Source organism: Pelobates fuscus, chromosome 2, assembly GCF_036172605.1.
Source record: "Pelobates fuscus isolate aPelFus1 chromosome 2, aPelFus1.pri, whole genome shotgun sequence".
In the NCBI taxonomy this organism is placed as follows: domain Eukaryota; kingdom Metazoa; phylum Chordata; class Amphibia; order Anura; family Pelobatidae; genus Pelobates; species Pelobates fuscus.
The window spans coordinates 430778418-430805615 of record NC_086318.1 but is presented as its reverse complement, the minus strand read 5'-3'; the positions used below and the strand labels follow the sequence as shown (position 1 = coordinate 430805615).

At 42.3% G+C, this 27198-nt stretch overlaps 1 protein-coding gene across 2 annotated transcripts in view; it reads left to right on the top strand.

Moving 5' to 3' along the window:
* The window catches only part of LOC134587590 (calpain-13-like), a 242171-nt gene that overhangs the window by 54875 nt on the left and 160098 nt on the right, over positions 1–27198 (top strand). For both annotated transcript variants that reach the window (XM_063444079.1, XM_063444078.1), the window contains exons 10-14: positions 11066–11151; positions 14169–14243; positions 23126–23286; positions 23802–23956; positions 26381–26392. In XM_063444079.1, coding sequence (XP_063300149.1) covers positions 11066–11151; positions 14169–14243; positions 23126–23286; positions 23802–23956; positions 26381–26392 — 489 coding nt within the window. The remainder of the gene's footprint in view (positions 1–11065; positions 11152–14168; positions 14244–23125; positions 23287–23801; positions 23957–26380; positions 26393–27198) is intronic.

The window sequence follows — 27198 nt, the reverse complement described above, 5'->3', positions numbered from 1 at the left end:
GCTATAATCGGTCTGCCTGGGGGTTTCTTAGTGTCTTTATGTACCTTAGGCAGAAAATAAAAAACTGGAATCTTTGGATATTTGATATTCAGAAACTGGAACTCCTTAGGATGTTCATACTCAGACCCTTTTCAAAAAATGTTAGAAAAGACTTATTAATATCTTCGCTTGGATTCTTATTCAGCTGTTGATAAGTGTCCGTGTCTCTTAAAATCCTTTCTGCTTCGGTGTCATAAAAAGATCTGGACATGAGGACTATCTTATCTGCAGGCTTTATAACCAAATCTTGGTCCTTCTCTAAATCCTTAATAGCCTTTTTTCCATTATAGTTAAATTATTTCTAAATGTATCTTTAGGGGCAATTTTATTGATCTCTGTCATGACCATAGTCTCAAAGGAAATTATTTCATCCGAGATCATTTGTTTTGGGTAAAAGGAGGATTTATTCTTTAATGTCGTATGTTTAAAATTTGATAAGTCTTCTAAAGGTTCAACTTGATTCAACTGACTTCTACTTACTGGATCTTTAAGAAAAACAATTTTTAGACATAGTTTAAACGATTCAGATCAATGTACATATCGAAATGATTTAGGCCTCTACTTGGGGCAAATTTTAATCCCTTGTTTAATACTGCTATATTTTGAGGATCTAAATTCTTATTGCTTAAGTTAAAAATGCCTTTCATTAATTCCTTGGGTTTATTGGTCCCTTTTTTAATCTGTACTCGTCTCCCTTCTCTTGTTCCTCTGTAACCAATATTCTTCTTCTTTTGGAGTTTATAAAAGTATTTGTTTCTTGGTTTATCTTGTGTCTGTCTTTGGCTCTGTTCTGCCAAAAAACCTCTTCCTCTCTGTGATCTGCCAGGGCTTCATACCTATTTTCAGTGGGGATTCTATCCTCCTTATAATTAGAGTCCCTATACGATTTTGGCCGTTCCTTATGGCTTTGGGAATCTCTTCTATACTTTTGGTGTGTTACCTCTTCCTCTGTCCTTCTCCTTGGGTATACTCTATCTTGATTATTTCTGTATGAGTACTGACGGGGTCGATAGTTGCCCCCTATCCTATTCCGATAATTCCTAGAGGGATAGTCAGATCTGTAATAATTCTCATTATGAGTTTTAAAATGAGCTCCATCTGAATTGTGTTTATAAGTTCTTTCTGGGCTTTTTGATCTTAGTTCAATGGGGATAGATCTTTTTCCCCATGTATTGGCTCTATTCTGCTGTTCGTATTTGGAAAAGGATCTTACTTGTTTTAATTCATAATCACGAGTATCTCTAAGGTACTTATTTTTCTTAATTCCCATGACTTCTTTTTCCAATCTAGCCAAGTTCTTTTCAATACGGGACGTAATGTCCTCAAATAGTTCCTCATTAGAGGAATTTAATAAAACATCTTGACATTTGCTTATTTCTTTATCTAATTATTTTAAATTTTCCTTTCTTCTATTAATAATCAAATTCATACTACTGAAAGAAAAACTCTCCAGCATATTGTTCCACTCCTCCATAAAACTATCACTATCTCTGTCAAAAGTTGGCATGTTAAAATATCTAAGACCTCTTGGTGTTACTTTTTCCTCAATATATTTCTCTAAAGTGGTTATCTCCCATTTTATTTTTTAACTCTTTTTCTAATAGCCTCTCCAATTCATTGCTCACTCTGGGTGTTGTGACTGGTGGTCTAGTGATAGTTTTATTAGACCAATTAGCCAGTTCCAACTCCATAGTGGCATGAGTATTCCTCCTTTTGTCAAATAAAGACATAGTTTAAATAAAGTTAGCCGCTAAGTACCTTAGAACAGAAGGAAAAACGAAAGATGCAAAATGGGGATAAGGACTAGCGCATGGAGTAAGGAGGAGGTCACTTTTTTAGATCTTGATATCTATATCGAAGAGGGGAAAATCAAGACTAGGAATCATTTTAAAACAGTAGATTGTAATAGTTTTATCGAAAGTATAAGTTGTCACCATTCCCCTTGGTTGGAAAATGCCTCCTTTTATTTGTAATTTTAATACACATAATCAACAAATACGCAGAATCATTAATAAGTATTGGCCGATTTTATTACAGGATCCTGCCCTGAAACCTATTCTTCCTCACAAACCTAGAATAATTTATAGAGGTGTGAGAAACCTTAAAAGTACTTTAGTACGAAGTTCCCTGAAAGAGAAAAAATATCTCCCAACCATGTTTAAAAATGAAAGGGGTTTTTATGGTTGTGGCTCATGTCAATCTTGTAAAAAAGTCTGGATGTAATAGAAGGATAATTAAGGATATAGTCCTAAACGAAAATGTAAAAATACCTATTAGACACTTCATGACGTGTTATACGAAGAATCTAATTTACCTCCTAACTTGCCCTTGTGGCTTTAGATATGTGGGCCGGACAACTAGAACCCTACACGTGAGGATCAGAGAACACATATATAAATTCAGAAAGGGTTCGAACAACACAGTGTTTCGAGCCATAGTAAAAGGTTTCATGACCAAAAGCCTGACCAATTTCTATCATGGGTTTAAAAAAAATAGATAGAAATTGGAGAGGGGGAGATTTAATTAAAGAATTAGGAAAATCAGAGATGGAATGGATTTATACATTAAATACATTAATTCCCTATGGGCTCAACTCCTATTTTGAGCTTTGCCATTTCTTATAATCTTACACGATTTGATTTAAGGCCAGTTGACTTAAATTTAGAGATATTTTATTATGTTACAATTTAATAATAAGTTTTATGAGAAGAAAAAAACATCAGGAATAATATGTGATAGACTATCAATTGTCTTTCCAGATATTGCAAGTATGGACTCTCCCCTTAGACAATTATTAATATACCAACAAAATAAATATAATTATCAACTTTTTATTCAGCTAAAGGGATTTTATTCACTACTATAGAGTGAGATTAATTATAGTTGAGTAAGCATTTATAGTGTACTTGCATATTATATTTGGTATTTATTTTACACTAAGAACGAATTTAAATGTTTAAATTAATCTTCTGATACAGAATATAAGCTTTGTATTAACATAACTAACATTGAAAATTAAATTACATTGTGTATTTTTATGTATCTGAATTCCTAGATTTTACTAGTAACATGACGTAAAGTCATGATTTTATTAATGACACGGAGGCGAGTATTATGATACTCTTTCTTTTAATTTTCCCTCAGCAGCGAAGAGAGAAATGAGTAAAAAGAGAAAAAAACATATCATTAACATATATACATATTCAACATATTCAACAGTGCTACATAAGGGAACCTCCCCCTTCCAGTATATAAGGTGTAGCACTCTCTTCCTCTTCCTCTTTCCGTAGCGATCCGAAGACCAGTCAACCGAACAAGAACTTTGAACTTGAAACTGTAATCCTGGGAAGTTGAACATCTCTTCCTAGGGAAATGCGGAGTCAACCTTGAAGCTCCTGTCAGTTCCATTGGCTTGTGGAATCATGCTAAAAAGGAGAGGAGAAATATGGTAAAATCTCAACTGACAACTGGTTGCATCATATTCCAGTATTTCTTGTAACCTTCACTTCTGAAAGGAATATAAACGTCATAATAGACTGACATAATATATAGATATGCAACAGTAATAACCAAATGTAAAACTAATGTCTACTATGTCTGAAAGAAAAGGTGTCACAGCGTCTACAGAAAAAACAATGTCAACTAGGCCAAGCGTAACATAATAAACTTGGGCCAGGAAGACCCGTCCTGAAAGTATGAGGGTAAGTCGTGAGTCAGTCTAGACTAACAGGCTGTGAAAGAAACATTCCACCGCTTCCAACCCAGGGAGGGAGGGAGGGAATAATACTCGCCTCCGTGTCATTAATAAAATCATGACTTTACGTCATGTTACTAGTAAAATCTAGGAATCTAGGAGGCTCCTATTATGCTTTTTTAAAGCTGAGCTATAATCTTATCTGAAAAATGTTGTATCGGTCTAAAGTAAAAATTCTGGAAGGTGGATTCCGTAGACCAATCTGCAGCCTTCAGTATGTCTTCCAAGCGGCATCCGGCTGCCGATGCTTTTGAGGCCATGGCGCCTCTAACAGAGTGTGATGAGAAAACTGAGACATCGATCCCGGCTGTAGCTAGCAGCCATTTGATCCATCGTGCCAGTGTCGGTGTGGATACAGGTAGATGAGGTTTCTTCAGGGAGATGAACAGGGGGCCGTCATTGGACAGGCGTAGTGTAGAGGTGCGAGACTCGTACTCCTTTAGGCATGCTATTGGGCATAAGTTTGGCAAGCACGATATACGTGGATAGAAAACCTGTTTGGTAGCCGACTTCGTTCTCCGTGAGATATCAAACGACACCCCCTCCGGAGTGAATGTGCGGGCTCGCCAGTCCAAGGCTCTTATGTCCGATACCCGCTTACAGGATAGTAGGCAGAGCAGCATAAGTAGTTTTGCCGATATTTGTTTAAGTGATAGTTCCACGTTTGTGGGCCAGCCATCTAGGAGTCTGAACACACAGTTGACGTCCCAGAAGGATCCATATCTGGATGTGGGGGGACGTGAGAAGCGGACTCCCTTGAGCAGGCAACAAATTAGAGGATTTTTCCCCAGAGGGAGGCCGTCCACCTGGTCATGTCCGGCCGATATGGCCGAGCGGAATACATTGACCGTGCGGAAGGCTTTGCCTGACTCGAACAGGTGTGTAATGAAGTCTAGTACCGACTTCACAGGGGCTGATACCGGATCCAACGATCGTTCCAGGCACCAATTGGCCCACTGTCTCCATGCCGCAGCATATGCTTGCCGTGTACCAGGTGCCCATGCGTTTGCCAGGAGTTGCATAGTTGTGCTCGAAACCTCTGCGATTTCCCAGGGTCCCCGGAAAGGAGCCATGCCATGAGGCGGAGAAGGCCCTGTTCCACTAGGGAGTGGTTCTCCCCATCTGGGTTGGTCAGCAGAGATGGATGGTCTGGTAGTAGCCTTGGGTGGTCTATCGCCATCTCCAGTAGGTGTGGGAACCAAGGTTGAGATCTCCAGCATGGGGTTATCAGGACCAACGAGCTCTTGAGGCGGACCCCATGTAATCTGTAATCATGTAATCTGAGGAAGGCCACCAGCGGTTTCAGTACTTTTGTGAAACACCATGGGGCGGAGGACAGACCGAAGGGCAGGCACGTGAAGCGCCACTTCTTGCCTCCCCAGCACGTTCCTGGGTCGGTCTCTGCTGGTTGAAGGAGCCTCTACCCGGTCTGGAGAAACCCCGGGGGTTGCGGCCGGGTAGACGGCTCCTACCTCTACCGGCCCCGCCAAAAACCTTCGGGTTAAATACCCGCTTGATGGAGGATTGGGCTTTGTCCAAAGCCATGAAGGTCTTGACGTAAGACCCTAGGTCCTTTACGAAGGACTCTCCAAATAGAAGGCCTTTTGCGGAGGCACCGGGCTCATTGGAGGCCATGCTCGCGAGCTTGGGCTCAATTTTAAGCAGGATGGCCTTCCTGCGTTCGGCCGACATAGCCGTATTGGCGTTGCCTATCATGCATATTAGGCATTGGAGCCATCCGAACGCTACATCAAAGTCTATTGGAGCCCCACTAGACTGAGCCGTTTCTAGTAGCTCATACAGCTTGGTGACTGGGCCCAGGGTGTCAAGGAATTTGTCCTGACAATTGCGCATGGAGTAGTCCAGGCCCTTTTTGGGTTTCCAACCCGTCTTGCCCAGGAACTGTACAATCTGGGGGTCTACCACAGGGGTCTTAGCCACAGCATCGGGTATGATCGGGTGGGGGCATTCCGCCCTTAGTTTGTTGCGACCCTCTTGTGAGAGGGATTTACGGACTCTGAGGGCCAGGTATCTGGCTATGTGGTCCGAAGGCTCCCATTCAGCGGAGCGGGGGTGCCTGAGGTTGTCTGGGTCAAACACCAGGGCATCTTTAGTGTCAGAGGTTAGCTCTGCATCATGGGCCCCTGAAAGGGCTTTGGTCTGTGCTCAAAGGTCCCCATAGGGATGAGATCCTGTGGAATACGCTCGGTAGCAGTCTCCAGTCTCCTGAGTCCCTCAAGTAGCGGGAGTTCCAGTCCGCGGTGTAGTTGTCCAGGCCTGGGATGTGTTCCGCGGTAACGGACACGCTGTTCTGTAAGCAGTAATTCCAGAAGTCTCTGGCCAAAACCGCTAGGATGCGGGACCTGGTTCCCCCTAGATGGTTTATGTATCGCACTGCTGAGACATTGTCCAGTTTGAGCAGAATCGAGCATGAGATGCCTTTGGGTGAGAGACTGCGAATGGCGAACGAGGCCGCCAGCAGTTCCAGAGAGTTTATGTGTAAGAAGGACTCTTCCGTGGACCATCTGCCTCCTGTGGATATATTGCCGCAGCGTGCGCCCCAACCATGTAAGCTGGCGTCCGATTCTATCACCAGATCTGGAGTGGACCCGAAGATCGCCCGACCATTCCATGCTTCCATGTGGGTTAGCCACCAGTTCAGTTCCTCCCTCGATTCCATGTCCAGGGTAATGTGAGATTCGTACGAGTGGCCACTTCGCAGGCATGCCGCTTTCAGACGCTGTAGTGCTCTGTAGTGTAGCGGACCTGGGAAAATCGCCTGCATAGGGGCTGCCAACAGGCCGATGACCCATGCCAGTTGGCGGAGAGATATGTCTGGCCGTTGCATAAGTTTCCTTATTTCCTTCTTGATGTTGGACATCTTTTCCGCCGGGAGGCAGAGAACTTGTAGGACTGAGTCAATTCGGAATCCGAGGAATTCCATTTGTTGAGAGGGAATCAGAACCGATTTCTTCCAGATTACAAGGAAGCCCAGGTTCTGTATGAGGTGTAGGGCCCACCCTAAGTGCTCTAGTAAGAGGGATCGAGTCCCGGAGAGTATGAGAATGTCGTCCAGGTAGATGATGAGGTAGATGATGAGGCGGACCCCATGTAATCTGTAATCATGTAATCTGAGGAAGGCCACCAGCGGTTTCAGTACTTTTGTGAAACACCATGGGGTGGAGGACAGACCGAAGGGCAGGCACGTGAAGCGCCACTTCTTGCCTCCCCAGCACGTTCCTGGGTCGGTCTCTGCTGGTTGAAGGAGCCTCTACCCGGTCTAGAGAAACCCCGGGGGTTGCGGCCGGGTAGACGGCTCCTACCTCTACCGGCCCCGCCAAAAACCTTTGGGTTAAATACAGGGTGAGGAATTAAATCACTGCAGGCAGACTGCATAATTATAGATAATATAATGCAAATATCGAGAGTATAGGACAGAGATAGGTGCTGGATTGCTTAACCCACGCACAAAGGACAGAGCAGGAGAGAAATACCCGGTATAGGAGCAGGAGCAGGGAGCATGCAGCCTCCACGGAGCAATGAAGCAAAAAACGCAGAGAAATGGGGCTTTAAAATGGCCGCCGGCGCATCCGGCGACAAGAAACCAACAAAATGCCCGCCGCGCGTCTTCCGCGCATGCGCAGAACGTGCGTGCGGCGGAACCGGAGAAGAGAGAAAACCGCTGGGGTAAGCCGGGGGGTAAAACGGCTATGGGGGGGTGGGGGGAATGCCTGGGGCACTCGAAGAGCCCTGGGACCCGGGCAAAAACGGGCCGGGTCAAAACAGCCCAGAGAGAAAGAGGGACCTGAGCCCACCCCAAAGGATAGAATTAACACAGTAGTGAAATATATAATAGGAATAAATAAATCAGAAACAAGCCCTGCAGAAAAGCAGGGACAGTCAATGAAGATACAAATGACAATAATATTATATAGTCAATGAAGGTACTTAGCTGGTCTGAGGGAGCAGCGAAGAAAGAGGAAGAGGAAGAGAGTGCTACACCTTATATACTGGAAGGGGGAGGTTCCCTTATGTAGCACTGTTGAATATGTTGAATATGTATATATGTTAATGATATGCTTTTTCTCTTTTTACTCATTTCTCTCTTCGCTGCTGAGGGAAAATTAAAAGAAAGAGAAGCATAATAGGAGCCTCCGTGTCTTTAATAAAATCAGGTTTTATTTAGGAAGAGGTTAATATGATGTGCAAGATGTATTCATTTTATGATGTGCAAGATGTATCCATTTTATTTGATACGATATACATATGAATATTAAGGACTGATATTATTCTCCATCCTCTTCTTTCATGTAGCCCTGTTTTTATGGACTTTGGCATTTTATGAGTTAATGCAATCCACGTGGACTCCCCTGTTCATAAGAGATGGTGGAAGATTAGAATATCCAACTGAATTAATTATTATTTCAGAAGACTACACATGAATTTGAATTACAGCAATGAGTTATCTTAATTGGCTTTGTAGAGTCGAAGGCAGCTGACGGAACTCCGAGTGAGAGAATCCGTTCAGCTACCTCCGATCACGGCATGATAATGAGGCATGGACCGCACACGTCTTACCTGTGGGTGGTAACGACGTGTGCGGTACACACACACACCGGCAGTCCATCTGTTGATTTGGCTCGGTATTTAAACGAAGACGGGGAACCAGGAAACATTCAGCTCATTGATCCGGTTGAAGAAGCCACGTCCCAGAGGTGAAACGCGTTCCGGTTTTATTTGAACATTGTGCCTTTTTTAATTTATAGATTATATTAATACATTTGTTTTATTCTTTTTTATTCTTCATCCTGCTTCTCCATTCATCATTCTACATTTGGGAGTGCAGTCCCTAATCTGCATATCGCTCAGAAATTGAGTCAATTCAGACTCCCTGTTTGTAAGTACCCATTTGGGAACGGCATTTTATGTTATACTATCACAAACTGTGCTGCGCAATCTCTGGTGTATCTATTCCCCTTTAGGACAAGACATATATCCGTAGTAGGGGTGGGTCGTCTATACGGACCCAGAAGAGATTCAAACCAGAGCTGGGTCCATAGCTCTCCGTTTGTGAGTGTGTAATACTTATATGTATATATAACCTTACGGCTATGCACCATCTACACTATGTTTGATTATCTTTTGTAGATATCAACTTATTTGAGACTTAAATGAGAATTTATCTTCCAACAGAACAAAAAAGGTGACAATTTGTTCATCTAGTTCATAAGCGCTACGTTCTTTTCCCTCTTTTTTTTTTTTCGTTGTAGTAGTTGGTGACAAAAAGCGCTTGTCCTTAACAGTTTTTACTGTTTTCCAAGAGTTCCCTTACCTGAATGTGTGAAAATATAAAAATATTATTAGTTATAACAGGATCCGGACGCACATCTATTCTGGTTAATGCTTCTACTAACTGAGACATGACAGTGTAATTTAACAGATTCGAAAACCTGTTTAACCTTGCTAAACTACTAGTCCCTCTAGTTCATTCAATCTCTGGATAATTAAAATATCCAATGATTAAAACCTTACCCATATGTGCAGTCTTATTTAAGATGACAGTTATTTGTCCTCATCATTATTAAAGGATTACTCCAAACACCATGACCACTTTACTGATTTGAAGTGGCCGTGGTGCCTAGAATCAGCCCAGAACTAGAGCTAAAATCTGGCTAATGTCAATTCTGTGCAACGTTCTTTATGGAATTTTGGAATTGTCCACAGATGTAGTCACAAATCAATTGCATCTAAATGACAGGGAATGATAAGGTCACTTTATTTGGTGGCTGTGATAAATCACTAATGACTCCACTTTTACATAACTTGAGACAAGTCGCAAAGTCTCTAAAATAAGTAATGCACTTAATTCAAAGCACAACATTTAACTGCGTTAACGGCGTTCTATGAATTTACAAACTCTTAGCATGTTATGACCAGGATGTGCTGATTTCAATCATATTTCACCCTTCATCATGCAACCCAATGGTGTGAGCTTTGTTAAGTCAGCCACATTAGTCCTATTCATCAATGTCATATTGACTTGTTCAGTGAAATACTCATTATATTTTATACTTCCACATAAATTGCACTTTACCTATAGTGATTTATCTACATGTATCTCTATAGGCATAGACATGCGGATAAAACATAGTAGTGTAATACTATTAATATGATAATTTCCTATATGACGTATAAACACTTAAAATAGACTGTTGGCTAACAGCAAACATTTATAAAACCAACCTCACATTAATGGTATTTTTATGCAAAATACATACATTGGGATTAGTGCACACAAACACACAAAAAGTAAAACATTTGAATGTTTCAAGGTTTTTTTAAATGACTTGTACAATGTACAAAATGAAAGTACTTGGTCTCAACACATGACGATATTGCAATATTGTGTTTAAACCCAGCACTGTGTCTAGGTTTATGCACCTAAAAAAAAATTCTAAATTTTCAAATGGAAAAAAGGTTGGTCCTTGACTATATCACTTACCTGCTTCACTGCTAATCTGCTCCAAACAAGTCTCCTACAATTTAAATACATTTCAGGAATGTGTGTTAATGTCATGAGAGTTGCTTGAAGCAGATTAGCAGTGAAGATAGTTAGTGGTACAGACAGTGGCACAATGGGTTATAATTTGTGTTAGGGATACTTTGCTGCAGTGGTTGGCTAAATACAATATGGTCTTCATTTACACAGATCATTTATTAAATACTACATGTTCTAGGGTTGCCTACAAATCGTGATTTTTAGGTGGTGCGTTTTATCACATTTTCAAAGTATATTTTATGCACCAAAATAATTATAAAGAGGGTGATACATTGAAGAAAACATCAGTAGCTTATGAAGCCATATATTACTGAATTAATATTGTAATAGATTTATAGCACTTTGTGTGTTTTAAACATAGTGTGTAAGTATATTTTTTTCTGAGCTATTTTGCCTCTTTATTATTTAATATATTGTATTATCTTTGTTAACAAGACTGATACAAACTGATAACTTTTTAATTTACAATGTTCTAGTTTTTATAAATTGACATACATTACATAGGAAATAATACATTTTTAAAAATAATTTCGAAGAGTGTCTTACATGAATATTAATAAGCAACTTGCAATTCTTCCAAATTTGGGATGAGGTAAGTTTAGAGTTACAGTGCCGCTTACAGTGCCCGTATCTATAACCCTTAATCTAGGTATCTACTGCAGATTGATAAAATATTCGAATTTATTATTTATTTATTTATTTTATTTTTTTAGGTTCATTTTAGAAATCAATTGGTGAATCTAATTCAAATCTGGAACCCTTGGGGCTATGGAGAATGGATGGGACCTTGGAATGACATGTAATATTTAAAGTCTGATACACTGACATATAATTGGAAATATATGACATCAACTTCTGTATATTTCAATTTTTTGGAAGGAAATTGCTAATTATTTTCTTATTTCGTGTGATATTTATAATATCTACTGATAAATTATATTTAACTAACTCTTGAGGATAGGCACCCTTTAGCTGCTGTGATTAATGATTCCATTGTAGTTTAATCACAAACCAAAGTTTTAATTTTGATTCCTGATTTGGAATTCTGCCCATGGCTCCAGAAAAAGGGATCAATGGGGAAAAAAGATAATTGATGGCTAGGAGACAGACTGCTTGTTTCAAACCGTGCCATTAACATAGGGGCTATTTGAGTGGAAGCTCCAGGCCTACACATTGTAATAGACCCAGGCTTTTCTTTGATTGTACATTGTGGCTGCAATAATCATAGCATGTGGCCAGGGAGGTAACAAGTCTCACACTTTGTCAGACTTTCTACATTATAAATTTGTCTTGTGTTCATACAGCACAGCCCTCACCCTTGCTAAACAGTCCTACTTTTCCTCTCTCATTAGTTAATGCTCCTGCAATCCTAGACATCTTTTTAATACCTTTAACGCTCTTTTTCGCCCTGCTATGGCCACCCCATCAAACTAATCTTTCAGCTGATAGCTTTGCATGTTACTTTACTGACAAGATTAAACAGTTAAGAAATGAATTCTCCCCCCTTCTCCCCTCTTTATTGCAACCTCAATTGGACCATTCCATCCCAACCCTTCAAGACTTCTCTCCAGCTACTGAACAGGAGGTGGCTGTGCTTCTCCTCTCCTCTCGTCCCACCACATGTCCGCTTGATCCCATCCCACGTCATCAGAGCTCCATGCCCCTTGTCTGGTGCAGTCGTTAACGCACATCTTCAAATGCTCTTTTTCGTTTGGTGTTGTCCCAGCTTCCCTTAAACATGCAACTGTTGTACATGTCCTCAAAAAGCCATCTCTTGACCTAACTTCCCCTTTCAACTACCGTTCCATATCCCTGCTCCCTTTTTCCTCAAAGCTTTTGGAAAGACTTGTCTTTACCCATCTGACTTGCTTTCTCAATTCCAGCTCTCTCAGCGTTGGTGGTATAGTGGTGAACATAGCTCAATTCCAGCTCTCTCCTTGACCCTCTTCAGCCTGGAATCTGCACCCTCCACTCCACAGAGATTGCTCTGATTCAAGTTACAAATGAACTAATTGCAGCTAAATCTAAAGGCCTCTGCTCCTTCCTAATTCTTCTTGACCTCTCTGCTGCATTTGACACTGTTGATCATGACCTCCTTCTCCTAACTCTTACATCTCTTGGTCTCTGTGACACAGCCCTTTCATGGTTCTTCCCCTATCTCTCCCAATGCTCTTTCAGTGTCTCTTTTTCCAATGACACTTCCTCTCCTCATTCTGTCTCAGTCGGAGTCCCTCAAGGTTCAGTTATTGGTCCCTTTTGTTCTCTCTCTGTACTGCCTCTCTTGGCAAACTCATTAATTCATTTGGATTCCACTATCACCTGTACACTGATGACAACCAGATATATCTCTCCTCCCTGGACCTCTCCCCTGCTGTCCTACATCGTGTCACCAATTGCCTTTCTTCTATCTCTGATTGGATGTCCTCCCACTTTCTGAAACTCAGTCTCTGTAAAACTTCTGAAACTCAGTCTCTGTAAAACTGAGTTTCTTATTTTTCCTCCTCATAACACTGATCCTCCTCCTTCACTCTCCCTGCAGGTTGATGGTACTTGCCTCACCCCATCCTTTCAAGCACGCTGTCTTAGTGTCATTTTTGACCCTGGCCTCACCTTTGTACCTCATGTTCAGTCTGTTGCTAAAACCTGTAGATTCCACCTTAAAAACATTGCTTGCATATGCCCATCTCTTATGCAAGACGCTGTCAAGGAGCTTGTTCATGCTCTAGTCATCTCTTGCATGGATTACTGTAATTCTCTCCTAATTGGTCTCCCCAGAAGCCGTACTACTCCCTACAATCTGTGATGAATGCTGCTGCCAGGCTGATCTTTCTCTCGCTCCTCTCACATCTCAGCCCTCTGTCGCTGCTTACACTGGCTTGCTGTATCCTACAGGTGTCCATTTAAAATGCTAACCCTTACCTATAAAGCTCTAACCAACTCTAGCCCCTCTTACATTTTTTCATTGATTCATAGGTATGCCCCCTCTTGATCTCTCCACTTCTCCTGTCTGCTGCTCGCACTTTTACTGCAAATGCACACCTGCAAGACTTCTCACGGGCGGCTCTTTTCCTTTGGAACATCCTGCCTACCTCTGTCAGACTCTTCCCTAGTCTTAAGCAGTCCCTCAAAACCCATCTTTTCGGGAATGCTTATGGCCTCCAAGAGTAACTTCTATCTCTCAAACCTTCCTTTTGCTCTCTCCTAAAGGGCCACACTCCACCCCAGTTCTGCTACTTTCCCACCACATCTAATTGCTATCTCCCTCAATACCCTTCCTGTTGTGTTATTATACCCCACCTCCTCAAGACTGTAAACTTGTTTTAAGAAGCGTTCTCAACTACCTATTGTTCATGTTATACTTTGTTATTGTCTCATTTGGTAAATTCCTCTTTTATTGTAAAGCACTGCAGAATAAGCTGGCGCCATATAAATACCAATAATAATAGTAATAATAATAGTAATAATAATAATAATAATATTAATAATAATAATAATAACATTGCCCATAGCTGAGCCACTCACCATTATAATGCATTAGCAGATTTAAAATGTTTCTCAGTGTTCTATTTCATAAAAACAACACTAGTATTTTAAATTATAAATTTGTAGATTCAGGTCCGAAACAGGATTAATAGCTACATATGTGTACATTTTGATTCTAGTTACTATGTATTTTGCCCTAAATACCTACTCCATGTTCATCAGTTTGGTAAATACATTTTGAGTTAATTGACTGCTTGAGAATATAATAATTCGTTTCTTCATATTATTCTAAATTTCACGATTTTTATGTTTTTGTTTTTTTCCCACCGACAGGTGTCCATTTTGGAAGGAAGTGACTGAAGCAGAAAGACAGTCACTGCTCAAAACAAGGGAAGACGGAATGTTTTAGTGAGTTTGAATTAATAATGATTGATCAATAGTGATGTCCCGAACGGTTCGCTGGCGAATAGTTCCTGGCGAACATAGCTTGTTCGCGTTCGCCACGGACGGCGAACATATGCGATGTTCGGTCCGCCCCCTATTCATCATCATTGAGTAAACTTTGACCCTGTACCTCACAGTCAGCAGACACATTCCAGCCAAACAGCAGCAGACCCTCCCTCCCAGACCCGCCCACCTCCTGGACAGCATCCATTTTAGATTCATTCTGAAGCTGCATTCTTAGTGAGAGGAGGGACAGTGTGCTGCTGCTGATTTAATAGGGAAATTGATAGCTAGGCTAGTGTATTCAGTGTCCACTACAGTCCTGAAGGACTCATCTGATCTCTGCTGTAAGGACAGCACCCCAAAAAACCCTTTTTAGGGCTAGAACATCAGTCTGCTTTTTTTTTTTCTGCGTAATCTAATTGCAGTTGCCTGCCTGCCAGCGTGTGTGTCAGGCTCACAGCGTATACTGTTCCCACTTGCCCAGTGCCACCACTCATATCTGGTGTCACAATAGCTTGCATTTAAAAAAAAAAAAAAAAACTTTTTTGACTACAATATAATAGCAGTCAGTTTCCTTCACACGTGTGCATTTCAGGGCCTGCCAGGGCACAGTGTCACACCAGTGCAACTCATATCTGGTGTAACAGTAGTGTACATTTAAAAAAAACAACACTTTTTTGACTGTGAAATAATAGCACTCAGTTTCCTTTACACGTGTGTGTTTCAGGGCCTGCCAGGGCACAGTGTCACACCAGTGCAACTCATATATGGTGTAACAGTAGTGTACATAAAAAAAAAAAAAAACTAGAAATTTGACTGTGAAATAATAGCAGTCAGTTTCCTTCACACGTGTGCGTTTCAGGGCCTGCCAGGGCACAGTGTCACACCAGTGCAACTCATATCTGGTGTAACAGTAGTGTACATTTAAAAAATAAAACACTTTTTTGACTAGAAATAATAGCAGTCAGTTTCCTTCACACGTGTGCATTTCAGGGTCTGCCAGGGCACAGTGTCACACCAGTGCAACTCATATCTGGTGTAACAGTAGTGTACATTTAAAAAAAGCAACACTTTTTTGACTGTGAAATAATAGCAGTCAGTTTCCTTCACACGTGTACGTTTCAGGGCATGCCAGGGCACAGTGTCACACCAGTGCAACTCATATCTGGTGTAACAGTAGTGTACATTTAAAAAAAAAAAACTAGAAATTTGACTGTGAAATAATAGCAGTTAGTTTCCTTCACACGTGTGCGTTTCAGGGCCTGCCAGGGCACAGTGTCACACCAGTGCAACTCATATCTGGTGTAACAGTAGTGTACATTTAAAAAAAACTAGAAATTTGACTGTGAAATAATAGCAGTCAGTTTCCTTCACACGTGTGCGTTTCAGGGCCTGCCAGGGCACAGTGTCACACCAGTGCAACTCATATCTGGTGTAACAGTAGTGTACATTTAAAAAAAAAATACAATTTTGACTGTAATAGATTGAATAGCAGTTAGTTGTCTGCAAGCGTGTGTGTCAGGCCTACAGCTTTTACTCTGCCAACTTCTGCCAGTGCACAGTGCCACTCATATCTGTTGTCACAGTAGCTTGCACACATAGTAAGACTAATCAAAAAAAAAAATGACAGGCAGTGGCAGGCCACCCCTCAGGGGCCGTCGTGGTCGTGGTGCTGTGATTCCCTTTGGCTCTAGAATAATGCCCAGTGTTCAGAGGCCACGTACCCTGAACTCGAAAAGTTCTGAGGACATAGTTGACTGGCTAACACAGGACACCCAATCTTCCGCTCGGAACCTCGATGCACCATCCTCCTCCAGCTTAGCTTCGGGCACCTCTCAAGTTACCACTCGCCCGCCTGCCGCCACCACCAACACTAGCACCACAGCCGCTTCACTTGATATGTCAGAGGAGTTATTTACACATCAGTTGGTAGAAATGAGTGATGCGCAAGCATTATTGCCAGAGGATGTAGATAACAGGGATATATCTCAGTCAGGCAGCATTACACACATGGATGTGCGGTGTGATGATGATAATGTTGTACCCGCTGCTGCTTCCTTTGCTGAGTTGTCAGAAACAAGTGAAGCGGTTGATGATGACGATGCGTCCGTGGATGTCACGTGGGTGCCCGCTAGAAGAGAAGAAGAAAGGGGGAAAGTTCAGATGGGGAGACAGAGAGGAGGAGGAGACGTGTTGGAAGCAGGGGGAGGTCATCGCAAGGAGCTAGTGGCACAGTCAGACAGCATGCATCGGCACCCGGGGTCAGCCAGACATCACGCCAATCAATGCATGCTGTTGCCACCACCAGAATGCCGTCATTGCAGAGCTCAGCAGTGTGGCATTTTTTGTGTGTGTCTGCCTCTGACAACAGCGATGCCATTTGCAACCTGCACCAAAAGAAACTGAGTCGTGGAAAGTTCAACACCCACCTAGGTACAATTGCTTTGCGAAGGCACATGATCACAAACCCCTATGGGATCAACACATGAGTACAAGCAGCACACAAACTCAAAGCTGCCATCCTCCTCCTGGTCCAGCATCTGCAGCCACGTCAACCACTGCTGTCCTCCTTGCCCCCTCTCAACCATCCGCCACTCCGTCTCTCACCTTGAGCAGTTCCTGCTCATCTGCCCACAGTCAGGTGTCTGTCAAGGACATGTTTGAGTGTAAGAAGCCAATGTCACAAAGTCACCCCCTTGCCCAGCGTCTGACAGCTGGCTTGTCTGAACTCTTAGCCCGCCAGCTTTTACCATACAAGCTGGTGGAGTCTGAGGCGTTCCAAAAATTTGTAGCTATTGGGACACCGCAGTGGAATAGTGATGTCCCGAACGGTTCGTTGGCGAATAGTTACTGGCGAACATAGCGTGTTCACGTTCACCACGGATGGCGAACATATGCGATGTTCGGTCCGCCCCCCCTTTTTTTTTTTTTTAGCCAAATTTACTAATACTAAGTCAACATTTCTTAGTATTAGTAAATTGTGCCCCTACTCGCAATACCGCGAGTAGGGCATGTCTATTAAACAGTGAACTTTCCCACGCTGTGTAAAATGACACAGAGCACTGTGATTGGATGGATTTCAAGCCATCCAATCACAGTGCTCTGTGTCATTTTACACAGCGTGGGAAAGTTCTTTGCAATTTTCCCACGCTGTGTAAAATGACAAAGAGCACTCTGATTGGTGGGCTTGAAATCCATCCAATCACAGTGCTCTGTGTCATTTTACACAGCGTGGGAAAATTCGAAAGAACTTTCCCACGCTGTGTAAAATGACACAGAGCACTGTGATTGGATGGCTTGAAATCCATCCAATCACAGTGCTCTGTGTCATTTTACACAGCGTGGGAAAGTTCTTTTGAATTTTCCCACACTGTATAAAATGACAAAGAGCACTCTGATTGGCTTAAACCAGCCAAACAGAGTGTTCTTAGCCTAATTGCAGGTTGTGGCAAGGCTTTATAAGCCTTCCCCCGCCCTGCAGAGCTCAGTCTGCGTGGAGCCCTCCATGGGTGAATATGTACTTTTTTTTTTTTTTTTTTTAATCGGTTCAGTGGTGGGGGCCGGTTGGGACAATAGGTCTCCCCCTTATTGTTCATTTTAGGGCCCCCACCCACCGCTCAGGGGTGGGGGCCAGGGGGGGACAGCAGGTCCCCCTGTTATTGTTCATTTTAGGGACCCCACCCACCACACAGGGGTGGGGGCCGGAGAGGGGGAGGACAGTAGGTCCCCCCCTCATTATCTTTATGTCCCCCACCCGCCGCCCAGGGATGGGGGCTGGGGGGGAGGACAATAGGTCCCCCCTCTCATTATCTTTATGGCCCCCACTCGCCGCCCAGGGGTGGGGGCCGGGAGGGGGGAGGACAGTAGCCCCCCCCTCATTATCATTATGGCCCCCACCCGCCACCCAGGGGTCGGGGCCGGAGAGGGGGAGGACAGTAGGTCCCCCCCCTCATTATCTTTATGGCCCCCACCCGCCGCCTAGGGGTGGGGGCCGGGGGAGAAGGAGAGTAGGTCTCCTCTTCCCCCCCTTCAACCACTATTGTGGCCAGATAGAATCCCTGTGGGTTTTAAAATTCGCCTGCCTATGGCGGTTCACCCGGTTCGCGACATCACTACAGTGGAAGGTACCCGGCCGAGATTTCTTTGCACAAAAGGAAATCCCCAACCTGTACTCAATTGTGCAAAAGGAAGTAATGGCATGTCTGGCACACAGTGTTGGGGCAAGGGTCCATGTGACCACTGATACCTGGTCTGCAAAGCATGGTCAGGGCAGGTATATCACCTACACTGCGCATTGGGTAAACCTGCTGACGGCTGCCAAGCATGGAATGCGTGGCTCTGCAGAGGAGTTGGTGACACCACCACGACTTGCAGGCAGGCCTGCTGCCACCTCCTCTACTCCTCCTACTCCATCCTCTTCCATAACCTCCTCGGCTGAGTCCTCTTCTGCTGCTGCTTCTTGCTCCACATCAACGGCACCCCCCCCCCCCCGGCCCCCAGGTACTATTCTACATCCCGGATACGGCAATGTCATGCCGTCTTAGGGTTGACTTGCCTAAAAGCAGAGAGTCACACCGGACCAGCACTCCTGTCCGCCCTGAATACACAGGTGGATCAGTGGCTGACTCCGCACCAACTGGAGATCTGCAAAGTGGTTTGTGACAACGGAAGAAATTTGTTGGCGGCATTGAATTTGGGCAAGTTGACACATGTGCCGTGCATGGCACATGTGTGTAATCTGATCGTACAACGCTTTGTGCATAAGTACCCAGGCTTACAGGACGTCCTGAAGCAGGCCAGGAAGGAGTGTGGCCATTTCAGGCGTTCCTACACGGCCTTGGCGCACTTTTCAGATATCCAGCGACGAAACAACATGCCAGTGAGGCGCTTGATTTGCGACAGCCCGACACGTTGGAATTCAGCACTCCTAATGTTCGACCACCTGCTCCAACAAGAAAAAGCCGTTAACGAGTATTTGTATGACCGGGGTGCTAGGACAGCCTCTGCGGAGCTGGGAATTTTTTTGCCACGTTACTGGACGCTCATGCGCAATGCCTGTAGGCTCATGCGTCCTTTTGAGGAGAAAAAAGTAAGTTGAATACCCAAACTGGGAAGCAACTTATGGTGTGTCCTGGGGCGACCAGATTAGGGGATAACCCTTACAAAATTGTATACATAGGAAGCAGACCTTGTAGGTCAGAGAGAGAGTAGGGCGCCCCCTAGTGATTATCCATACATATGTACAAGAAAGTAAAATATAACTTTTAATAGTTAATGCATAAAATGCTTGAGGTAAGGACCCAGATACAAAACAAAAAAGGGGGGGGAGAAATGAAAATACAATACACAAAATAAAGAAAACCAAAATAAAGAAAAATAGATCGGGAGGATATCAATAAATGTGAGAGCGTGCTGGATGGGGATAGTATAACCTAAGGTGATAACCTACAAGTTACTATACGAATGAACGCCCCCCAAAACTGCTGTATATCTCACAGGTACACTATAAACTCTTGATTGACTCGTGCTATGTACCCTCCGTTTACTCCCCGCTGACAGTATCCAACACGGAATCTGGTAGGGTAGAGAGAATGGCAAACTATAATGTGCCCATGAAGGAGGGAAAAAAGGCAACGAGAAAATAACATGAGAGGTAAGTGTATCATATAAATGAGAACTGTTCTGGATGATACTAGTGTATCTAGAAACGATACAGTTATGAGAGCAATGCCTCTGGGGTTGAGGGAGCGAACTCAGTGAGGAGAGAGCAGCCACTGATAACCAGACAGTGCTACAAAATGCTAGCTAACAGCTGTACAGTGGTGTCTTTGAGAAAAATCCTTACTCTACACCCACCAAACGTGCCCCCATCATCACCCCTCTTAAATAAAAATGATACAATTATAGGAACCGGCTGTGAGGACCAAACTCGGTGTTCAAAGAGCGCTCAGTAACTGGGATGCAGAGCTACAGTGAACCAGGTCTGTACTAGCCAACCTGCTGGACCTTAGGTTTCAACGCTCGCTCAATACAACAATTCTATCCCCTTATGCAACTCTTGCTTAATACACCAAGTCTGTCCCCTTGAAGCCACCCCTTTGAGTTTAAAAAAAGGGAAAGAAAACTCTGTATCTCTATAGAGGAACTGTAACGGATTGCTCAACTTGCTGACTAATTCTCCATGCGAACAGACTCAAATCATATCCTCCCTAACTGCCTGCCTGACACGTGTTTCGGCGCCAACACAAGCGCCTTCTTCTGAGGCTAAACGTTTAGCCTCAGAAGAAGGCGCTTGTGTTGGCGCCGAAACACGTGTCAGGCAGGCAGTTAGGGAGGATATGATTTGAGTCTGTTCGCATGGAGAATTAGTCAGCAAGTTGAGCAATCCGTTACAGTTCCTCTATAGAGATACAGAGTTTTCTTTCCCTTTTTTTAAACTCAAAGGGGTGGCTTCAAGGGGACAGACTTGGTGTATTAAGCAAGAGTTGCATAAGGGGATAGAATTGTTGTATTGAGCGAGCGTTGAAACCTAAGGTCCAGCAGGTTGGCTAGTACAGACCTGGTTCACTGTAGCTCTGCATCCCAGTTACTGAGCGCTCTTTGAACACCGAGTTTGGTCCTCACAGCCGGTTCCTATAATTGTATCATTTTTATTTAAGAGGGGTGATGATGGGGGCACGTTTGGTGGGTGTAGAGTAAGGATTTTTCTCAAAGACACCACTGTACAGCTGTTAGCTAGCATTTTGTAGCACTGTCTGGTTATCAGTGGCTGCTCTCTCCTCACTGAGTTCGCTCCCTCAACCCCAGAGGCATTGCTCTCATAACTGTATCGTTTCTAGATACACTAGTATCATCCAGAACAGTTCTCATTTATATGATACACTTACCTCTCATGTTATTTTCTCGTTGCCTTTTTTCCCTCCTTCATGGGCACATTATAGTTTGCCATTCTCTCTACCCTACCAGATTCCGTGTTGGATACTGTCAGCGGGGAGTAAACGGAGGGTACATAGCACGAGTCAATCAAGAGTTTATAGTGTACCTGTGAGATATACAGCAGTTTTGGGGGGCGTTCATTCGTATAGTAACTTGTAGGTTATCACCTTAGGTTATACTATCCCCATCCAGCACGCTCTCACATTTATTGATATCCTCCCGATCTATTTTTCTTTATTTTGGTTTTCTTTATTTTGTGTATTGTATTTTCATTTCTCCCCCCCCCTTTTTTGTTTTGTATCTGGGTCCTTACCTCAAGCATTTTATGCATTAACTATTAAAAGTTATATTTTACTTTCTTGTACATATGTATGGATAATCACTAGGGGGCGCCCTACTCTCTCTCTGACCTACAAGGTCTGCTTCCTGTCCTTTTGAGGAGGTGACAAACCTAGTCAGTCGCACCGAAGGCACCATCAGCGACATCATACCATTTGTTTTCTTCCTGGAGCGTGCCCTGCGAAGAGTGCTGGATCAGGCTGTAGATGAGCGTGAAGAGGAAGAGTTGTGGTCACCATCACCACCAGAAACAGCCTTATCAGCATCGCTTGCTGGACCTGCGGCAACGCTGGAAGCGGATTGTGAGGAAGAGGAGTCAGAGGACGAATGTGGCTTTGAGGAGGAGGAGGTAAACCAACCACAACAGGCATCCCAGGGTGCTCGTTGTCACCTATCTGGTACCCGTGGTGTTGTACGTGGCTGGGGGGAAGAACATACCTTCAGTGAGATCACCCAGGACGAGGAACGGGACTTGAATAGCTCGGCATCAATTCCAATTTGTAGCCCCAGATCCTCCCACGGTATTGATGACGTCAACGTGCATGTGTCATCACGCAAAGGACGCGCATGCACGTTCTGGTGTCATAGGCCGGGTATGGCCAATAGGATTTAAAGGAGACGTTTTTAAACTCCTTTCTTGCCTTCCCTCATTGCCCTGTCATGGTTTCCCTTAGTGGTAGTCCGAGAGTGTGTTCCTGAGCTTTTATTTCTGGTTATTGACTTTGGCTTCGTTTTGACTTCCCTGTATTGTGGTATCCTTGACTTTTGGCTTTTTCCTCATCATTGTGTCTCATTCTGTGTCCCCTACTTCGGCAAGTATTCTGACTATTCTTTGGTAAGTTAGGTCCGGCCATTCTAAGGCCCGTTAAGACGTTAATTTTAGTCCTAGGTGTGATACAGTTCTGCATGCTGTATCAACTAGGAATCCTGACAGACGTCACTCATAATCTAACGTTTGATAATTATCTACATGTCAATAAAAAAAAAGAAAACACATATAATTACACGAATGATAAATCAAATGACGTGCTCAACTATGCAATATTTCTATTAATTATACAATCACTAATCATATTAAATATAGAAGCACATTAATTTATCAAAAGACACTGTTTCCATGGGGAATATAAAACAATACGTAAAACAGAGATCTTATAGACAAATAAACAGAGATAACTGTAACGAAGTACTCAAGACAAATGCACTAATACGTTAGAGACTAGCATGGCTATAATGACATGAACTGGTATGGAACCAGAAAACTATGCAGGTTGAGGTAGGCGTAAGACACCACGGCGAGAATCAGTCAGTGTTGGATTTGACGCCTAAGTGACGTGCAGAGTAAGTTCAAGTGCCAAATCGTCATTCAGATGGAGGAGTATTTGTAAAAACACTACAATAAAGACATTATAACAGACTTAGCATGCATAATGTAACACATGGTATTATATATACAGAGCAATATCTATCACGTTAACAAGAATTGTCGTCAATTTGAGGGTTTTATGTTCATGCTTTTACAAGCCTTCATATTTTTACATAAATGTATATTTCTTTTATATTTGTAGTATGTCTTTTGAAGACTTTGTCGCACACTTTTTTATGGTAGTGATCTGCAGCCCTTCACCAGACTTCTTGGATTGGGACTATCAGCCTAAACAGTGGTACAGGCAAAGGTTTATGGACACCTGGCCTAAAGGAATCGTAAATAAAAATGATGTTGGGCAAGGTAAGAAGATTAATCTGACCTGCTGTCTAAAAATAACTTCTTCTTTTTTTTAAAGATAAACAACATCCCTTCACCTCCGAGTTCAGACTTCGGGGTTTTAGTTTCGTGGACAGTAGTATCAAAACCACAATGTAGTGTCAATTTGTGGCATATAGGTGATATCCTTCTATAACAAAACAGTGGCATTAGTATGCTGTAAATTTACCATAACCTTGGTTTGCCATTTTGGTTACTTGTCCTAGGAGATTGAGATCTAAGGGGCCATGTGTCCATGGAATTTTAGATTATCCATCAGCTGACTATTATAAGTCAGCAAACGCATGATAAGAGGTCAGAGCATAAAGATCAGACAATGATGTAAATAGTATCATGGTCCAGAGATTTTTAGAAATCAGTGTTATATTTTTATAATTCACATAATTTTGCATCACAATCCTCTGCTGTGAAAGAGTGTATGAATATAAAGAATTTTTTATGAATAATGAGAAAATTATGACTTTAATCACTCATATTAGATTTGATTTTCAAGAATCCACAATATCTGATAAAAATAAATGACAGTGATGCAGTGGTGAAAGGGTTCAATGTGGTGATATCGCTCATGCAACATCCAGCAAACCAGAAGAAGTTCTACGGTGTATGGCCATCAGTATCATATCAAATTATTCCAGTAAGTGACAAATCAAAATATTACTATGTCTGTAAAGTCACCACGTCTTACAGAGTTATAGTTTCTGAATGGAACTGCCTCTTTTAGTTGCAGTTGAGATAACTAAATATTCAGTCCCCATGCTCTAAGACAGCGTTCTCCAAAATCTGGCCCTCTAGATGATGCTGAACTACAAGTTCGATGATTCTCTGGCGATCTATTTAAGAGAATCACAGGACCTGTAGAAGCCAATGTTCCATCTTATAACTCCTGAAGGATACAGCTTTATAAATAAAAGGCCATCATGATGGAAAATCTCCATAATGTGTCCCCAAGGGGATTATTTCCAACTCAAGAGTAAACCCAATGAATTTTACAATAAATACATCTCACAAAGTTCAGATAAACATAGAAATAAATTAGGTCTGTGCTTCCATTATAAGTGTGCACAACATGTGCTACAATGCATTTATTTGAAGGACATAGTTACATAGTTACATAGTTACATAGCTGAAAAGAGACTTGCGTCCATCAAGTTCAGCCTTCCTCACATTTGTTTTTTGCTGTTGATCCAAAAGAAGGCAAAGAAAAAACACAGTTTGAAGCACTTCCTATTTTGCAACACACTAGGAAAAAAATTCCTTCTTGACCCGAGAATGTCAGTCAGATTTATCCTTGGACCAAAAAGCTAATACCATACATTGAAAAATTATATCCTTGAATATTCTGTTTTTGCAAGTATGCATCTAGTTGCTGTTTGAACATCTGTATGGACTCTGATAAAACCACTTCTTCAGGCAGATAATTCCACATCCTTTTTGTTCTTACAGTAAAAAAACCTTTTCTTTGCCTTAGACAAAATCTTCTTTCTTGAAAAACAAGCAAAAGTTTTGGGCACAAGCCCTTTTTCAATGCAAAAAATCATTAAACATTCAGTGACACTCACCAGTTTATATACAATATACAGTAAATAAAGAGCCCATGTGCCGTCCCCCACCGATTTAGTGCAGCTGTGTCCCTCCACCATCTTAGAGCTTTCTTCCGGTTTCCGGCAAGTAAGGGTGTGACGTCATGGTGCTCGGTTGCTAGAAAACAAGTACACAAAGTCGAGTTTTATTACACAGATACCAATTCCCGTCTAACTACCGCCCTATCTCGCTACTGCCATTTGCCTCCAAGATTCTTGAGAGAGTTGTGTATGCAAGATTGACAGACTTCCTCTAATCCAACTCACTGCTTGACCCGCTTCAATCTCGATTCCGTGCTCGTCACTCTGTTGAAACAGCTGTGACCAAAGTATGCAATGACCTTATCACTGCAAAATCCCATGGCCCTTACTCTATCCTAATTCTCCTTTCTGATGCTTTTGACACTGTTGATCATCAATAGCTTCTTCTCATCCTCTGTAATCTCGGTCTACGAAATGCCGCTCTCTCCTGGTGCTCTTCCTACCACTCCCAGCGCTCATTCAGTGTTTCTTTCTCTGGTTCTGCCTTTTCTCCCCAATCCCTCTCTGTTGGGGTTCCCCAAGAGTCTGTCCTTGGTCCCCTAATGTTCTCAATCTACACTGCCTCCCTTGGTAAACCCTTGGTAAAGTCCTTTCGGCTTCCAGTATTATTTCTATGCGGATGACACACAAATGTATCTGTCCTCCCCTCTTTCTCACCACACCTCTTGACTCATGTATCTGACTGCCTCCCTGCTATTTCCAACTGGTTGGCTGCTCATTTCCTTAAACTGAACTAGTCCAAAACAGAACTTCTGGTCTTCCCTCCCTCAAGTGTTGCTACTCCCTTGTCTGTGTCCCTCCAAGTCAATGGCGCTACCATCCGCTCTACCTCTAAGGGTCGCTGCCTAGGTGTTCTCTTTGACTCCGACCTCTCCTTCACCTCTCATGTCCAATCAATTGCCAAATCCTGAACCTTCCATCTCAAAAATATTGCGCACATCCGACAACAACAGAAACAACTTAATGTAATGGTGACCTCTATTTAATAAGCTTCCCAAGTTATTCGAAATCTTCCAAATGATGTATCTACAGAAGTTCCCGGATGTATCTTTCCTGGTAAAATATTTTATAAATAAATAAATAAAAGTCACCAGTAAAGTCTATGGGGATACCTGTCGATAAATCTTTTGGGATGTTTTTCGGACAGTACTAAATCATTCGGAAAGCGTATTAAATCGAGGCCTGTGTAAATATGCTTTTGATCTTTCTTTTTTTGTTCAAAAACATTTTTTATAAGTGTAATCAGCAATAGCAATGATAAACATGACGTTATCAAAGATTCCAATTCTATTTTAAGTACTATTTTAAGCAACAAAGTTTTAGAACCATAAAAGTGTTCTTCAGTTTTATAAAGATTACCGCATATTGTACTCTAGATAATGTGGTTGTATTATATGCTATGAAATGCTGACTATGTTTATATCTTATCGTTGCAGGTGGATTCCAAGGTATGTACATTAAGAAGAATGTTGGATGTAGATGGCAAAATAAATACTAAAACTGGAAAATAAAACATAGTAAATAAAGGACAGACTGATATCAGTAAATTAATCAAATTACCTCCTAGTAAAAAGCCCAAATGTGTACAAAAACTAGCTTGGACTAACTTAGTGACTGGATAGCTTCATGCATCAGCTTAAATGGAAACTGTCATTGGTCAATATCAGTTTAAAGGAACACTCCGGGTACCATGGCAACTTCTTCAAATTTAATTTGTTATGGTTCCCGGAGGTTCTTTGCTCTTCCCCTCGTATCCTTTTAAGTGAAATTGCCTATGTGTGCATTGAATATGTAATTTATCATAGCTATCAAGGATATATTCAATGTAAAATGTTAACATTACTTACTGCCACCATGCGCGGCCTCTGTGGGTGTTACATTACCAAAATATCCTCCTCCAGTCCCACCTGTAGTCTGCAGTGAGCTATCAAAGCAAACCTCCTTCATTACCAGTTCCAGATTGGGAATTGGAGACCTATTGGGGCTGGTGCTGGGTATAATGGGCCTTTATACAGGATCTATAGAAATCAATGTAACAGCCATACCTCTCGAATATCTTGTATCTGGTGGAAGCAATGCTGAAGGGACACTTACAGGATGTAAATTGTAAATAGGTTTTTCTGTAGAGTTCTTATTGATGAGGGTGGACTTATTTTTAAATAGATGTTTGTCCTAATTAATTTTAATTCAAATTGTAAGGTTCATGTTTGCTTTCACTTTATATTCTATATGTGCTGTAATATTTATATATAAA